Source organism: Oryctolagus cuniculus, chromosome 12 (assembly GCF_964237555.1).
Source record: "Oryctolagus cuniculus chromosome 12, mOryCun1.1, whole genome shotgun sequence".
Taxonomy (NCBI): Eukaryota; Metazoa; Chordata; class Mammalia; order Lagomorpha; family Leporidae; genus Oryctolagus; species Oryctolagus cuniculus.
This window is the reverse complement of record NC_091443.1, coordinates 106,910,696-106,928,205: the sequence shown is the minus strand read 5'-3', so window position 1 is coordinate 106,928,205 and position 17,510 is coordinate 106,910,696. Positions and strand designations below refer to the sequence as shown.

The 17,510-nt window shown below is 45.5% G+C and overlaps 1 protein-coding gene across 3 annotated transcripts in view; it reads left to right on the top strand.

The window, feature by feature from the left end:
* The window catches only part of ETFA (electron transfer flavoprotein subunit alpha), a 93,446-nt gene that overhangs the window by 13,386 nt on the left and 62,550 nt on the right, over window positions 1–17,510 (top strand). For all 3 annotated transcript variants that reach the window (XR_001792266.3, XR_011381095.1, XM_002721596.5), the window contains exons 2-7: window positions 7,172–7,318; window positions 10,810–10,891; window positions 10,992–11,074; window positions 14,019–14,118; window positions 15,122–15,232; window positions 16,812–16,913. Coding sequence is in view for 1 of the 3 variants with exons in the window: in XM_002721596.5 (XP_002721642.1) it covers window positions 7,172–7,318; window positions 10,810–10,891; window positions 10,992–11,074; window positions 14,019–14,118; window positions 15,122–15,232; window positions 16,812–16,913 (625 nt within the window). In the remaining 2 variants the exon portion in view is untranslated. The remainder of the gene's footprint in view (window positions 1–7,171; window positions 7,319–10,809; window positions 10,892–10,991; window positions 11,075–14,018; window positions 14,119–15,121; window positions 15,233–16,811; window positions 16,914–17,510) is intronic.

The window sequence follows — 17,510 nt, the reverse complement described above, 5'->3', positions numbered from 1 at the left end:
GCGTCCAGTTTACCAGGTCCTCAGCGGCCGGAAGCAATAGATGTGGTTGAGGCAGGGGAGTGGCACGTTGGATTTGTGTCATATAAAGTTCAAGCCAAGAGAAATGGGTTGGAGGGAAACAAAACTGTAGGTAGGTACAAGATTGGGAAACTGTCGAAGTAACATGAGAATACTTCAGAAAGTTCATGGAAAAATGTAATTTAAAAAATCAGCTTAGGTTGGCATTGTGGATCTATGGGTTAAACCACTACTGTGATACCGACATCCTGTATTAGAGCTCCCGTTTGAGTTCTGGCTGCTCTGCCTCGATCCAGTTTCTTGCGAATACGCTTAGGAAGCTAGCGCAGGATGGTTCAAGGACTTGGGCCTCTGCCACCCAGATGGGAGACCTGGATGGAGCTCCTGGCTCCTGGCTCCAGCCTGGCCCAGACCTGGCTGTTGTGGCCATTCCAGGAGTGAACCAGTGGATGAAAGATTTCTTTTTTCCCCTGCTCTTTGTCTCTCTGCCTTTGAAATAAATAAATAATTTTTACAAAGAGATAAAGTTATGTTGATAAAAAAATGTTTGAAGTCCATGCATAGTTTTTCCATAATACACGTATTTCATGAACTTTCTGAAGACCTCTCATATGCATGGATTTCAATGTTTTTTGCACCAAAATAAACTTACCTTTTAATTTCATTTTCTGCAAACTCTTTGAAGTATTCTTCTGAGAGAGAGGAGCAGTGGCTTGCACTAGGACGTTGCATTGACGATGGAGAGAAGTGAATGGGTTTAAGAGATGCTGTGTTTTGGAGGAAGAATTCGTATGACAAGAGGTTGATGTGAGGGTTGAGAGAAAACCCAGAGATAACTCTCTGGTCATGGTTTGGGCAACACAGTACAGAGCAGTGCAGCCCTGGAGAAGCCTGGAGGGGAAGTGGTATGAGAAAGGGCTGTGGGAGCCGAAGGGCGAAGTGAACTAAGGTTTGGATTTGCTGAGTTGGGAGGTGTTCGGTGAGGTATGCAGGTGGAGCACTGGTTAGGCAGATGCAGCCAATTAGGGGAGAGCGCTAAACTGGAGATTTTATACACAGTGTATAATTGTGTATGTAAACACAATTATGTATATAACTTATGACTCATTCGTACGTAGGTGGCAGGCTAAGCCGCGGATGTCAGAAGGCAGGAGTCAGTTATTTCAAACACTGCCGAGAGAACAGGCCAAGCCTGAACAGTGTCTGCTGGTAATCCTGGTGTGGGCAGAGACCAGGTGCCAGTGGGGAAGGAGGAGTGGGGGTGCAGTGGGCACGGAGTGGTTGCTTTCTGATCGGGAGAAGCTCAGATGTGTTTAAATGTCGATGGCAGGGAACCAGGGGAGAGGAGAGCTGGAGACATTACTCGTGGGGACTGCAGAAGGAGTTTGAGTAGATCTGAGGAGACGGCATCTTGAGCCCAGCGCCGAGGCCCCCGTGAGCTTCCCTGTGGTGGGGCAGGGAGAGGCTCAGGAGCGGAGGCAGCTCCTGCTGGACTTCAGCTTTCACTGTGAAGTAGGGGTGCGGCGCTTTTCTGAGGGTGGGGAGGAAGTGCTGGCGGCTTGAGAAGCGCTGGGAGGAGCTGGGAGTGGTGGTGTGGGAGGAAAGCGTGTCGCATTGCTGGGCCACTTTGAGGGCTCAGGTGAGGTTGCTGACCAAGAATTTGTGGGTGGCACTGGCCTGAATTAGTTTTTGTTTGTTTGTTTGTTTGTTTGTTTTTGACAGGCAGAGTGGACAGTGAGAGAGACAGAGAGAAAGGTCTTCCTTTGCCGTTGGTTCACCCTCCAATGGCTGCCACGGCCAGCGCACCGCGCTGATCCAATGGCAGGAGCCAGGTGCTTCTCCTGGTCTCCCATGGGGTGCAGGGCCCAAGCACTTGGGCCATCCTCCACTGCACTCCCAGGCCACAGCAGAGAGCTGGCCTGGAAGAGGGGCAACCGGGACAGAATCCGGCACCCCGACCGGGACTAGAACCCGGTGTGCCGGTGCCACAAGGCGGAGGATTAGCCTAGTGAGCTGCGGCGCCGGCCCCTGAATTAGTTTTAAAAAATTTTTTAAATTTGTGTTGATTTTAGTTGAAGAGCAGATAGAGATCTTCCATCTTCTGGTTTACTCCCCAAATGACTGCAACAGCTGGAGGTGGGCCAAGCTAAAGCCAGGAGCCTGGAACTCAATCCAGGTCTCCCAAATGGGTGGCAGGGGCCCAAGTACTTGAGCCATCAACTGCTGCCTCCCAGGGGGTGCATCTGCAGGAAGCTGAATGGGAAGCAGAGGAGCCAGGACTGGAACCAGCCACTCTGAAACGGCATGCAGAGTCCCAAGTGGTGGCTTATGCCTGCCCCCATTAATTAGTTGTAATTTAGTCTGCATTGTTTTTGAAGAGACTGATAATCCTTTCTGCGCAGTTACCTTATTAAGTTGCTTTCTGTTTTTAAAAAATATTTATTTATTTGAAAGGCAGAGTTACACAGAGGCAGAAGCAGAGAGGCAGGGAGGGGGTCTTCTATCCGGTGGTTCACTCCCGAAATGACTGCAGCAGCCAGGAGCTTCTTCCAGGTCTCCCATGTGGGTGCAGAGGCCCAAGGACTTGGGCCATCTTCTGCTACTTTCCCAGGCCACAGCAGAGAGCTGGATCAGAAGTGAAGCAGCCGAGACATGAACCAGTGCCCATATGGGAAGCCGGCACTGCAGGTAGTGGCTCTACCAGCTATGCCGCAGCACTGGCCCTGTAACTTTCTATAAATGTTTAGGAATTTGACTTCTTTTCTTCCCACAACTTGTTAAAGAGAGTCCTTAGATGCGGAGAGGCATCAGGGAGAAAAAATGAAAAATTGTCCACTTTAAGTCCTTTGCAGTAACCAGTCGGTGCTTGTTGACTCTTTAGTTCCATTCAGTGCCATTTAGAAAGGGATTTTAGAGTTAGGGGAATTTTAGAGCTGGAAGAGGGTCATGAGATCACAATTTTACTTTTTTTTTTTTTTTTAAGAGACTGGTACACGTGATCTTACAGGAATTACCTATATTATACGTAAGGCAGCATACGTAAGGTGACAGTAGTTTCATGTGAGCAGGTTGTTAAGCACCACTGCGCTAGAGTCAGACTGCCTGCACTCGGGGTAACCTGACCCTGCTTCCTGGCTCTGTAGCCTGACACTACTTACATCCCTGAGCCTTATATAATACACAGTATATGAAACTGCTCAGTCCAGCCCTCTGTGTTGGGGGAATGCTAGCAGCCCTGCTTCCCACCTGACCTCAAAGTGCCCTTTATTTATTCGAAAGGCAGACTTACAGAGGAAGGGAGTGAGAGAGAGATCTGTCTTCCATCTGCTGATTCACTCCTCGAATGGCTGCAACAGTTGGGGCTGGGACAGCCTGAAGCCTGGAGCTTCCTCCATGTCTCCCCTGTGGGTGCTTGGGCCACCCCCACTGTTCTCAGGCCATTAGCAGGGAGCTGGATCAGAAGTGGAGCAGCCAGGACTTGAACCGGCACCCACATAGGATGCAGGCGTGGTGGGGGGCAACCTGCTATGGCGTAATACTGGCTTCTCCAGGTACTCTGCTGAAACTCTTTTGTGGAGTATAGTTTGGAGTATAGTATAGATTAGTGAACTAATCCACACTGGGTGATTTGCCTGTCAGGAAACTGGACTCCAGGTTGAGGAATCACATTTAAAGTTGTAGACCTGTTTGTTCAGCTCTAGGCTTCACGCCCGCCCTCTTGCTGCATAGCCTTGCTTGGATGATGTGACTTCTTTCTCAGTGGTAAAGTGGAAGGCAGGACATTGAGTTAGAGCTCTGTGATTTAAATTACAAAGGAATTAATAACATAATATAGAGGGTGTTTATGATACATGGAATGCTTAGGGAAACAGTCACCCAGATGGATTGAGTGGGTTCTTAAGTATATTCTTTTGTTGTGGTTTGCTCTTATACATCTAATTTTGAACAATCTTTGAAAAAGAGTGCACAGTCTCTCACTAGAAGTTCTAAGTTCTAAAAAGCTTGACAGTCTCTTAGGAGAAGCATTCAATTTATCTTATGATAGATCTATAATTTACAGCAAATATGGGCCTTCTGCCACCAATTCTTGGATTTATTCTTCAGATGGTGATGGAAATCTCATAATTTTTATATAAATGATGTGTGAAACATAATCAAAAATGTGGTGTCTGATATATATTGGGAATGAATAGTTTGTTACTGGCAAATCTTGTGAAATGTGATTTGAATCATAAATTATGCCATTGGGTATTAATTACAAAGTCCTTTACAAGATATTGTACTCTGATTAAAAAGAAAAAGTACCATATAATTAATTCTACAGATGTATATTGGAAAAGAAACATTGTATTACTTTCTGGGGATGCAAAAATGAGCAGGCATGGTCCAAGAAATTTCATTGCATTCTAGAAATTATGAATTGTGAATTGCTAGTTTTCTTCCTTTTTATTTTTTTATTTTATTTTTTAAAGCCCTTATTTTTTTAAAAAAAAAGATTTATTTATTTATTTGAAAGTCAGAGTTAAACAGAGACAGGAGAGGCAGAGAGAGAGAGAGAGAGGTCTTCCATCCGATGGTTCACTCCCCAGTTGGCAGCAGTGGCTGGAACTGTGCTGATCCGAAGCCAGGAGCCAGGAGCTTCTTCTGGGTCTCCCACGCAGATGCAGGAGCCCAAAGACTTGGGCCATCTTCTGCTTTCCCAGGCCATAGCAGAGAGCTGGATCAGAAGTAGAGCAGCCAGGACTTGAACCGGCACCCATATGGGATGCAGGCACTTCAGGCCAGGGCGTTAACCCACTGTGCCACAGTGCTGGCCCCAATCTTTGTTTTTTATTTTTAAGATTCATTTATTTGAAAATGTTAGAGAGACAGAGAAAGATCTTTATCTGCTGGTTTACTCCTAGAATGGCCACAACAGCCAGGGCTGGGCCAGGCCAAAGTCAGGAGCCAGGAGATTCTTCCAGGTCTCCCACGTGGGTGCAAGGCCCAAGGACTTGGGCCATCTTCTGCTGCTTTCCCTGGCCATTAGCAGGGAGCTGGATCAGAAGTGGAGCAGCCAGGACTTGAACCAGTGCCCATATGGGATCCAGGCATTGCAGGCAGTGGTTTTACCCACTAGGCTACAATGCCAGCCCCAAATTGGTAGCTTTCTGAAGGATAGTTTGTATCAGTCATTATTAAAGTCTTAAAAGTGTGCCTACATCTTTTATTTTTTAAGATTTTATTTGTTTATTGGAGAAAGAGAGTTACAGACAGAGAGAGGGAGAGATAGAAAGAAAGGTCTTCCATCCGCTAATTCACTCCCCAAATGACCACAATGGTTGGAGCTGGGCTGATCCAAAGTCAGGAGTCAGGAGATTCTTCCAGGTCTCCCACGTGTGTGCAGGGGCCCAAGGACTTGGGCCATCTTCTACTGCTTTCTTAGGCCACAGCAGAGAACTGGATCAGAAGAGGAGCAGCTGGGATGTGAACTGGTGCCCATATGGGATGCTGGCGCCACAGGTAGAGGCTTAGCCTACTCCACAGCACCAGCCCTGCCTACATCTTTTTTTTTTTTTAAAGTTCTTTTAGTTGTTTTTTGAGAGAGAGAGACAGGCAGAAAGAGATCTTCCATCTACCTGCTCACTGCCTAAGTGTCTGTGACAGCTGGGGCTGGGCCAAGCTAAAGCCTGAAGCCTGGAAGTTAATCCTGGTGTCTCACGTGGGTGATAGGGGCCCAAGCACCCAAGCCATTACCTCCTGCCTCCTAGGGTGTGCATCAGCAGGGAGCTGGATTGGAAGCAGAAAAGCCAGAATGTGAATGAGGCAGTCTGCACCAGATAGCCACTCTGGTGTGCCCCTCTCCCTCTCCCTCCCTGCTTGTCTGTCTCCTCTCCCTCTCCTTTTCTCTCTCTTAAAGATTTATTTGAAAATCAGAGGGATAGAGAGGGAGATCTTCCATCCACCACTGGTTCCCTCCCCAAATGGCTACCAACAACCAGGTCTTGTCAGAGTCCACAGTAGATTGTGCAAGATATTGATGGTTTCCAAGATTTATAAACTTCCTTTTTTTTTTCGAATTCAGAACCATATTTAAACACTTGAAAACCCAGCAAAATTTCTATTGAGTATCGTATTTTTGAATAAAATATTTATTTGAGAGGCAGAGTGAAAGGGATAGACAGAAAGAGATCTTCCATCCACTGGTTCACCCCTAGATGGCTGCAAAAACCAGTCTGGGCAAGGCCAGCGCTGGGAGCCAGAACCTCCATGCAGATCTCCCACACGGGTGGCAGGGGCCCAAATACTTGAGCCATCTTCCGCTGTCTCCCCAGGCACAGTAGGGAGCTGGATCAGAAGTGGAGCAGCCAGAACTCAGCAGGCTGCTTGACCTGCTGCACGACCATGCCAGCCCCCTAGAGTCATATTTTAAGAACATTTCATTATCAGTTTCCTAATGCAATAGGAATCAACTTTAGTAACTGATTTCAAACCCATTATTTCTGGATATGCTATACTAAAACAGTAGTACAGTATGTAATTGTGATTGGTAGTACTGTTTATTTAGTTCCCAGTTTGATAGCTAATATGATCTGTCTAGGGATTTTAAATTTATGTACATGACAGTTTTTCATCAGACACAGATCAGTAGGAAGGTTATTTTGGAATAATTAAATTTTCTTTCTAATAAAAGCTAATTTTTTAGTTTTTACTATGTAAGAAAATTAGAACAGTGATAAAAAGACTGGTTTCTGCTGTTGAGCAAATATTTTTATGACTGCATTTGTAGAACTGAGTATTCTTAAGAACAGCTTTTATCAATTTATTAGATAGAGTTCTCCCATTCACTGGTTCACTCCCCAGATTCCTGCAACAGCCATGGCTGGGCCAAGCTGCTGCCAGGAGCCCGAACTCAATGAGCTGAGCCATTACCACTGCCTCCCTGGGTCTGCATTGCAGGAAGCCGGAATTGGGTGTGGAGCTGGGGTTAGGATTTAGTGACTCTGATACGGAATGTGGGCATCCAAAGCAGCAGCTTGACCACTGTGCCAAACATGCACCCCTACGTCTGTTACAGAACTGAGTATTGTGTGCAAAATAGTTTCCTTGCAAGCACACACTCCTAACAAGTATCAAAATTCTTTTTTTTCTTTCATTTTTTCCCTCCGTTTAGGCCTCACTGCTGCGATTTCAGAGTACTCTGGTAATAGCCGAACACGCGAATGACTCCCTAGCACCCATTACTTTAAACACCATCACTGCAGCCAAGCGTCTGGGAGGAGATGTGTCCTGCTTAGTGGCTGGAACCAAATGTGACAAGGTGAGAAATTTTTAAGGTCAGCAGAAGCAAATGTAATCTCCATCAAGAGACAGGGAAAGATGGCAACAGAGAATTATGCCAAAAGGACTGTAACCCAGGCAGGGCTATAATCCTCCTTAAATGGCCAGCGTTAGAACCGTTAGCTGCGTGTGAGAAAGGAGCTAAAGGGTGTGCTACTAAGCATTTTCTTTTGAAATGAGGTGGGAAGCTTGATTGAGTTCCGTTGGCATCATCGTGTGCCATCAGGTACCCTAGAGTGATACTGTGGGAGTCCTCTCAGAGGTTAATAGCCAACTCCCTTTCTGTATGGATGAATATAACTGCTTCTAATTCCCAAAAGAGGTAAATCTGAACAAAGTGTCGTGGGTATTAATTTTTACTTAGTGGAACAACTCAAAAGCAAGGTCTGTCTTTACCAAATTATAGCTGGTACTAAAAGATTCTCTTGGTTGTTGTTAAATATGGAAACCACAGCTTTGGAAGCCAACCCCCAGAGGTGCTGTGACCCCTGGAAGGCGCAGGGTCTGCATCCCCCTGGAGGTGCTGTAACCCCTGGAAGGCACAGGGTCCGCATCCCCCCAAGAGGTGCTGTGACCCCTGGAAGGTACAGGGTCTGTATCCCCCCCAGAGGTGCTGTAACCCCTGGAAGGCACAGGGTCTGCATCCCCCCGGAGGTGCTGTGACCCCTGGAAGGTGCAGGGTCTGCATCCCCCTGGAGGTGCTGTGACCCCTGGAAGGCGCAGGGTCTGCATCCCCCCAGAGCTGCCGTAACCCCTGGAAGGTGCAGGGTCTGCATCCCCCCAGAGGTGCTGTGACCCCTGGAAGGCTCAGGGTCTGCATCCCCCTGGAGGTGCTGTGACCCCTGGAAGGTGCAGGGTCTGCATCCCCCCAGAGGTGCTGTGACCCCTGGAAGGCACAGGGTCTGCATCCCCCCAGAGGTGCTGTGACCCCTGGAAGGTGCAGGGTCTGCATCCCCCCAGAGGTGCTGTAACCCCTGGAAGGCACAGGGTCTGCATCCCCCCAGAGGTGCTGTGACCCCTGGAAGGTGCAGGGTCTGCATCCCCCCAGAGGTGCTGTAACCCCTGGAAGGCACAGGGTCTGCATCCCCCCAGAGGTGCTGTGACCCCTGGAAGGTGCAGGGTCTGCATCCCCCTGGAGGTGCTGTGACCCCTGGAAGGTGCAGGGTCTGCATCCCCCCAGAGGTGCTGTGACCCCTGGAAGGTGCAGGGTCTGCATCCCCCCGGAGGTGCTGTGACCCCTGGAAGGCACAGGGTCTGCATCCCCCCAGAGGTGCTGTAACCCCTGGAAGGCGCAGGGTCTGCATCCCCGGCTGTGGTATAGATGAACACTTCAGTTAGCTTACTGAGCTTGAGCCACCGTTCCCTCTCACTGCAGAAGGGAGTTGCCCACTGTGTGGCTGTGGCCTTGGACTTCATGGAGGGATTGTATGTGGAGAGAATGTTCATTAAACTAAGGTGCAGAGCCTGTGGTACATAGGTTCCCAGGGTCAGAGTTGCTTCTGTAATTCCTTCTGTGAAATTTGCATTTTAAAAGAAGGTGTCCTTGCAGCAGGTTTAGGGTTAGTTATGTGGATTTGTTTGCATCGTTTCTGTTAACAACTGTTGAATGTTATGTAGTTGATGTTAGGCATGATGTGTGATGGTATGACTAAGCTATCTTTTCACGGTTGCTTCATTTTCAGATATATACAGATTTTGGATTTGTTTTGCTATGATGTTAAATAATTATCCTATCACTTTGAAATATTTGAAATCTGCTTAGTTATAATCTTGTTATGTCATATTCTAATCTTAAAGCGACCAGAACCTGTATAAAGATGTTTGTGATACAAGCAATTTCAGTTTCCCACTGTTTCTTTAGCCATTTATCATAAACAGCAAGTGATTCTTCTGTATAATGCTGGAAGTTTTTGCCAGTTAAAAAATGTTGAGATTGGAAAAATTCTGTACGTTTTTGTATCCTGCGCTGCTATACAGCTACTTGGGAGTGAACTGTGTTTCTTAGTTGGAAATTCTGCTCGAGTTAGAGAAGCTAAGTACAGATGTAGCCATAATAAAGGGCCTCTGAGCCCCGACCCACACTGTGTCCATCTTCGGTGAGAATGGCTGCCACTTTGCAGTTCATGGAGAGGGGCAGGAGGCATGGCCTTTCATGCCCACTCCTCGGTGAATCAGCCTGAGGTGAACAGGGAGACAGAAGGCAATAATATGACTGATGGGATTGCTGAAAGAGAAACTGGTCGTGCTGTATTAGTGGCGTTCTGTGTACAGAGGCTGAGGCGTCAGAAAGCTCTCTCAGTTCCTCATCCTGATTCCAAACAAGGAAAGCGAGGAATTAAAATGGGAAATATTTTGCTTTGTCATAGATACATATATGAGGGTATATCAAAAAATTCATGGAATAGTAGAGTCGAAAGATAAGTTCATTCTGTTGCAAAAAAACATTTTTGAAACACTTGCATAGTTTTTTAAAAACTCTTTGAAGATTCCTCATACGCATGGACTTCAAAATTTTTTGCACCAAAATAAACATCTTTTAATTTCATTTCCCATGAGCTTTATTTATTTATTTATTTATTTATTTCCTCATTTTATTTGAAAGGCAGAGACAGAGAGCAAGACCGGGACAGAGAGGGCATAGTTCACTCCTCAGCGGCCAGGGCTGGGCCAGGTGGAAGGAAGATGGTATCTCAGATTTCAACCCATGTTTCCCACCTGGGTGGCAGGACAAGTGCTCACACCATACCTGCTGCCTCCCAGGAAGCACTTCAGCAGGAAGCTGGAATCAGAAGCAGAGCCAGGACTTGAGCCAGGCACTCCAGCATGGAGGCATCTTAACTGCTGTGCCCAAGCCTGGCCCTCTGTGGGCTTGTGAAGTTCCTCGTATGTTTGTGGGCAGGACTCTGTACTTGACAGGGGTCGTTTACGAGCGTTAGGTTTTCTGTCTTGCTCAGAGTTAAAAATTTTAATATCAGCGGAAATTGTTGTTGTCAAATAAAGCGCGGTAGAGTACAGGATGGTTAAGTCTGCTCTTTCCCTCCAGGAAAACCTAAGTCTGAAATGTCCTAGGCGTGTTGTTGGGAGACAGAGAACTCATTTTCGCCATTTCTGAAGTGATAAACTTACCTTGCATTGAATCAAAGGGAAAGAACACAGTCCACAACTGAATTTGAGTAAACAGCCGTACCCACTTTTGTTGATCGGTTAGCACTGTTTTTTTTTTTCCAAGGCAGAAATTTTTGTTAAAATCTTTTTTAGTAGCGCTATGTAAAGTCCATAGGTACTAAAATCAGTTGATGTAAGATTTTCTTTGTTGCAGAATTAAAAATTCCTTGGTAGGTTGTTCTTTCGCTAATAAAAATGATTTTCATAGTTGGACACTAAGATTTTGTGCTCTGTTGGTATTTGTAATGGTCCCTCTTTTTGCATATTTCTTATGCGTACAGTTAGGAACTTATCTTTTAATCACAGGTGGCTCAAGATCTCTGTAAAGTGGAAGGTGTCACGAAAGTGCTGGTGGCACAGCATGATGCGTACAAAGGCCTCCTCCCAGGTGAGGTTAGCGGCGGGCAGGATGTGGTGTCTGGATCATGCCTGAGTGCGTGTGTGTGGACATGGTCTGAAGCAGGCTTCATCCTGTGTTTCGTCCTCAGAGGAGCTGACGCCACTGATTCTGGCAACGCAGAAGCAGTTCAATTACACACACATCTGTGCCGGAGCATCTGCCTTCGGAAAGGTGAGAAGGCTGGGAACGCGAGTCTGATGTCAGTCCCCGGAAGGGTTAGGTTTCACTGCGCCAGAGACGCACCACAGACTTTGTTTTGATAGCCCGTCCAGATTTATTTGAATTAATGTGATAGTCTTTGAAGATTTTTATCATAATTTCTGTTAAAAATGCCATTTCCAGATTTTCAAATTTTGTCAAAGAGATAGAACTCTTTGTTCTTTCAAGATTTTGTCATGCCCGTTCTAGGCTTTCAGATATTGCCTTGGAGAAAATGTTCTGTAGGCCACTATTTCAAAATTATTTTTGTTTAATAAATAGTGTTAGATTCTGTGTCTGTGTGAAAGAGAGAGAGAGAATGAATATGTTTGTAACCTTTAAGAAATGGTTTATTTGGGTGGCTAATGATAATTATTTATTGGTTTGTTTTTTAAAAATTATTCATTTGATTATTTTGAAAGTCAGTTGCAGAGAGAGAGGGAAGGACAGAGAAATCTTTCACCTACTGGTTTGCTCCCCAGATGGCCGCAACGGACAAGACGGGGCCAGGCTGAAGCTAGGAGCTTCATCTGGGTCGCCCACTTGGGTAGCAGCAGCCTAACACTTGGGCCATCTTCTGCTGCTTTTCCCAGGCCATTAACACGGAGCTGGATAGAAAGTAGAGCAGCCAGGACGCAAACTGACACCGATATGTAATTCCAGGGTCACAGGCGGCACCATTACCTGCTATGCCACAGTGCCAGCCCCAGGAAGATTTATTTATTTATTTGAAAGGCAAAGTATCAGAGAGAGAGGGAAGACAGAAATTTTCCATCACTGGTTCAATCTCCAAATGGCTGCAACAGTTAAGGTTGGGTCAGGCCAATGCCAGGAGCCAGGGTCTCAAATGTGTTACAGGGGCCCAAGTCCTTGGATCATGGTTGGCTACCTTCCCAGGTTCATTAACAAGAAGCTGGATCGGAAGCGTAGTAGCTGGGACTCAAATTGCACTCAAATATAGGATGCTGGGGTCTCAAGTGGTGGCTTGCAGCAATGCTGTGTTGATGATATTTAGAAAGGCCAGAGTCTGGCTGCTTGGGGTGCCGGCGCTGCAGGTGGAGGCTTAACCTATGCCACAGCGTCAGCCCCATAAATTTTATTTATTTTAAGATTTATTTATTTACTTATTTTAATGGCAGAGTTACTGAGAGTAGGAGAGGTAAAGAGATCTTCCGTCTGCTGATTGACTCCCTAAATGGGCTTAAAGACTGGGGCTGGGCCAGGCCAAAGCCAGGAGCCTGAAACACCATCCGAGTTTTCTATGTGGGTGCAGGACCCTATGGACTTGGGTCATTTTCTTTTGCTTTCCCAGGTGCATTAGCAGAGACCTGGATTGGAAGTGGTGCAGCTAAGACTCATATAGGATGAGTAGCAGCACCCATATGGGATGCTGGCATTGCATACAGTGGCTTAACTCTCTGTGTTACAATGCCAGCTCCAACCCTGTGTATCTTTTTAAAGAGATGGATTTCTGTCTCAGGACATTCAGATAAGAGACCAGACCCAGAAAAATAGACCTTTTGTGTATTAACACTTAACTTATGTGTATTAACAAATTCTTTTAAAACAAAATGCTAATTATTATAATGTAATTGTACCTGCTTCTGGGAGGATGCAGAATCAAGGAGTGATTATCAGACGACATTGGTGGAATTCTCAGAACAGAGAGGGTGTGAGGGTGGAGAGGAGAGAGGAACTGGAGAGTGTGCTCCTCGGGCCAGTGTCACTAACCACCTTCAGGAGGTGCTAGGGAGTCAGGCTCTGCATAGGAGGTACTGTAGCATTCAGCTTATCCATTTGTGCGATACAGAGTAACACTTCACCCTTTTGGTTACAGTTCCGTGCAGTCCGGAGGGCACAGATGTGTTCACTCCCTGACTTTGCTGTTCCAGAGCCAAGAGCCACAGAACTACATCCTTATGCCTTGTCTTCCCCTTTGTAAGACAGTATAGCTGAGGCTGGGTGGATCCCTTTGAGTGAGAAAGGCGTTAACATGCGGATCTATTCTAGAGATGTTGTTTGCATATATAAGTAAACACATAAGCATTTTTTGGTGCCATTTTTATATCTACCACACAGGCTGTTTTTCAGGTTAGTTTTTATCTTTTTTAAAAATTATTTTATTTGAAAGGCAGAGAGACAGAGACAGATACAGATATTGATCTCATCTCATCCACTGGTTTATTCCCCAAATGCCTGCGACAGCTGGTCATGGACCAGGCTAAAGCTGATCCAGGCTGAAGCCAGAAGCCAGGAACTCATGCAAGTTCTCCCAAGGGGTGGCAGAGACCCGAGTATCAGAGCTATCACACTGCTTCCCAGGGTGCATGTTAACAGAAAGCTGGAACCAGGAGCTGAGCTGGGACTTGAATCTGATAAGGAATGTGGGAGTCCCAAGCAGCGTCTTAACCGCTGCACCAAATGCTTGCCCTTGATCTTGATCTTTCTTATGCAACATCAATTTCAGCAAAAGGTGAAATGTCTGCTTAAAATTGTTTCTTTCCTATACATTAAACAAATACATACAAGTCTAGTCCTTTATAGTACCTGAGAATTTTATTACTTGTTTAAATTTTTTCTTATCTAAATTCAGCATCCATAACTCTCACACTTGGTAATTAATGCTTGTTAAAGCAGATGTCATATTTCATAGTTCAATGTATTGAATTAAGGTGGCTTATTACTATAAAACTGAAAACTCTTAACATAATTAGAGTAATGGTAGGCACCCACTCAGTCTCAAAGGCTATCCAAAAAGCTGTGCTTGAAGGTGTAGTGTGTCCAAAGATACACGTGAAATATGAAATACTTGAATTAAATTTTCTGCGGACTATGCGTTTAGAGGATGTCACAGCTGGTGGTTTATAGCTGTCCATTAGTATGGATGTGTGTAACTCACTGCTTGTTTTGCTTTTAGAACCTTTTACCCAGAGTAGCGGCCAAACTTGATGTTGCCCCAATTTCTGACATCATTGCCATCAAGTCCCCCGACACGTTTGTGAGGACCATTTACGCAGGTGAGTACCCAGGGAAGATAGTTCCCAACTCGTTACCTTTCAGTACGGAGCAGAAATTAATTTTGAAGACAGGCTTTTCAAGAGAACCATGCAGTTGCTCTGAGTAGACCTTCTTGAAGGTTCCAGAGCGCAGTCCTAGCCCGGGCTGGGCTGGACTGTGACGTGGCTGTCCCTCTGGGGAAGCCGGACACAGTGCTTCCTGCTGCTCACTCAGTTTGCAGAGTGAAGCTTTTCCAGCGGTCAATAAAAATTAGATTCACGATTCAGTATATTTTATAAGGGGCACCTGGAAAGGCACACTTTTTTTTATAACAATTTTAGTCTTCAGTTCTCTTACTTGATTTCCATATGCATTAATAAATTCATTTGCATGTCTGTTGAGTTGACTGATCTTTTGCTAAGCATACTGGTTTCTAGTGGGGTTGGAAAAGGCAGTGGACTCTGTGCTTCCTGATTAAAGCTTGATGTTCCCAAATCAGGCCTTTCATCTTCCATTCTGTTTAAGGGGAGACGTTGGGTCATTGCTGAGGCTGCTCTTAATGGGACTGCTGCTTCACGACAAACGCCTCAAATCCCTTAAACTTGTGATGCATCCGGACTCGTTCTTTATGTCCTATTATGTTTTCGCATATACTCTCTATCTAACCTGTATGGTAGCTACTCTTAATTAAGTCGTCGTAGCTCATGGGTTTGGGTTCCTGATGGAATTGATTTTGGAGAGGAAGCTCTGTTCCTGTTCCTGTTGGGGAGAATGCCCCTCCTTCTCGGTGTGCTGCCTGTTCCAGTCTTGTCTCTGGGCGGGTCAGTGCCTATCCTGTTTTTAAAGACTCGCAGGCTTATACAGATATTCACTGATCGCTTACTTCTTCTTCTGTTTCTGCTTTCCCAGTAAATAACAGAGTAGATATTCCTTGCCTTGTCTTTGTGAAGTAAATTCTGAGCCTCAAAGGAACGCTTATTTTGTTGCCGTTTGCTGAAGCTGTTTAGCAATTGTGTGTTTCAGGAAATGCTTTGTGTACGGTGAAGTGTGATGAGAAAGTGAAGGTGTTCTCTGTCCGGGGAACGTCTTTTGAAGCTGCGGCGACAAGTGGAGGCAGTGCCAGTTCAGAAAATGGTGAGTGCATCTGGAGAGTTGGTGGTGGTTGTTTTTATTTTTTCTTAATTTTTATTTTGTGTTTATTTATTTGAGAGGCAGAGAGACCGAGAGCCCTCCTATCTGCTGGTTTATTCCTCAGATGCCTGCAGCAGCTTTGGCTGGGCCAGTCAAATGCCGGGAGCAGTCACTCAGTCCAAGTCTCCCGTGTGAGTGGCAGGATCCAACCACTTGAGCTATCACTGGCTGCCTCTCAGGGTGCTCATTATCAGGAAGCTGGAATCAGAAGTGGAGTCAGGGGGCTGGTGTTGTCGCATAGCTGGTAAAGTCGCTACCTGAATGCAGGCATCGCATACGGGCACTGATTGATGTCCCAGCTGCTCCTCTTCCCATCCAGCTCCCTGCTAATGCTTGGGAAAAGGCACTGGAAGATGCATAAGTGCGTGGGCCCCTGCCACCCATGTGAGAGACCTGGATAAAGCTCCTGGCTTTGGCCTGCTCCACTCTGGCTGTTCTGGCCAGTTGTGAAGTGAACCAGTGGGTGGAATATACACACACTCTCTCTCTGTCTCTCTAAGTCTGACTTTCAAATAAATAAAATATCTTTAGGAAAAATAAAAAAGTCAGCACTTGAACCGAGACATGCTAAAATAGGATGTGGTGGGTATCTTAACCACCAGGGCAAATGCTCACCCCTGGAGTGTGTGTGTGTGTTGCTAAGATTTATTTATTTATTTATTTATTTTGAAAGAGTGATAGAGGGAGAGATAGAGACCTTCCATCTGCTGGTTTACTCCCCATCTGGCTTCAATGGCCAGGGCTGTGTCAGGCTGAAGCCAGGAGCCAAGAACTCCCATCTGGTTCTCCCATGTGCACAGCAGAGGCCCAAGCACTTGGGCCTTCTTCTGCTGCTTTTCCAGTTGCATTGAACTGGTGTCACAGGCGGCAGAGGAATCTGCTATGCCACAGCGCCCCCCTGACTCCCGCCCAGGTTTTTGATTGCTTATGTTTTTGTCTTCATAGATTGTATTAGATTTAGAATAAAAGATGACCTTTAGTTAAACGTCTTAATGTAGAGTACTTGAAAGTACAATCTAAATGATAATGCAAAGCTTATACAAAATGTATGTCTTTTTCACGTCATCTTGGTAGGATGGTTGCTTTGAAGGGAGTGGAAGGGAGGTGATATGTTAAGACTCATCTGTTATATTGATGTTAGGATTTATTATTCTATTGTCATTGTTTCCTGTTACTTGGGCAATTTTATATAATAAAGGAATGTGATAATAGTAAATGTATAGAAGGTGTTAATCATACTCCAGTCTACATAGCATTTTATTTGAAGCCAACAGAGTATATTTTAGCTTTTACACACGGGCTTATAGAATTAAATGACTTCTATAAAGTCACACAGCCCGTGTGGCAAAGGCTGGAATAGTTGCCTGAAGTCTCTCTGATGAGAGAAAATGGGATTCAGAGCACAGAAAGTTCACAGTAATTAACAAACTTAAAGTTCATGGAATTACGGACTTACTTAAAAATAATTATCTTGATAGAACTTGAAACCACAGACTTTGATTGTATGTGTCACTGTGTGCAGCTTCAAGTACTTCCCCAGTGGGAATATCGGAGTGGCTCGAACAGAAACTAACCAAAAGTGATCGACCAGAGCTAACTGGTGCCAAAGTAGTGGTCTCTGGTGGTAAGTGCAATATTAATTTTAAACAGTGTGAGGCTTACAGTACGTTTCTTTTTTTAAAGTATTTATCTTACAGGGGCACAGGTGTTTGTTTGTTTGTTTGTTTGTTTTCCACATGTAAAAAGTCAGTAAGTTGCAAGTATTGTCCCGATTTTCCTGGTTAGGAAGACGCAGTGATGAACATGACACAGCCTTTGGCTTTCTGGCGCAGGTCTGTGTCACTGGCAGCAGGGGGAGCATGGCACAAAGCTCCCGCCACAGCTCTGCCCCGGGTGTCTGTGTCTTACTGAGGGACTTCGTGTCATTCCATGAGTGTGGAAGGCTTCCGAGTGAGGGAAGGAGGTGGGGAGCCTGGGCCTCCTGTGTGTCATTGCCATCCTTCGTTCTACAATCTGAGACTTCCAGCGTTATCCAGGTCTCTGGATAGCTCCTCGAAGTTTCTTCAGATCTAATGTAGACCAGTTAATATTGCCCAAGATGCGCTTGTTTTTTTATATATCATGCTCCTTATCCAGAAAACAAAACAACAACAACTAAAAAGACTTTTTATGGCCTGCTGTCTTTTTGGAAAATAGACACTATGATTTAAAAATGTTTCTA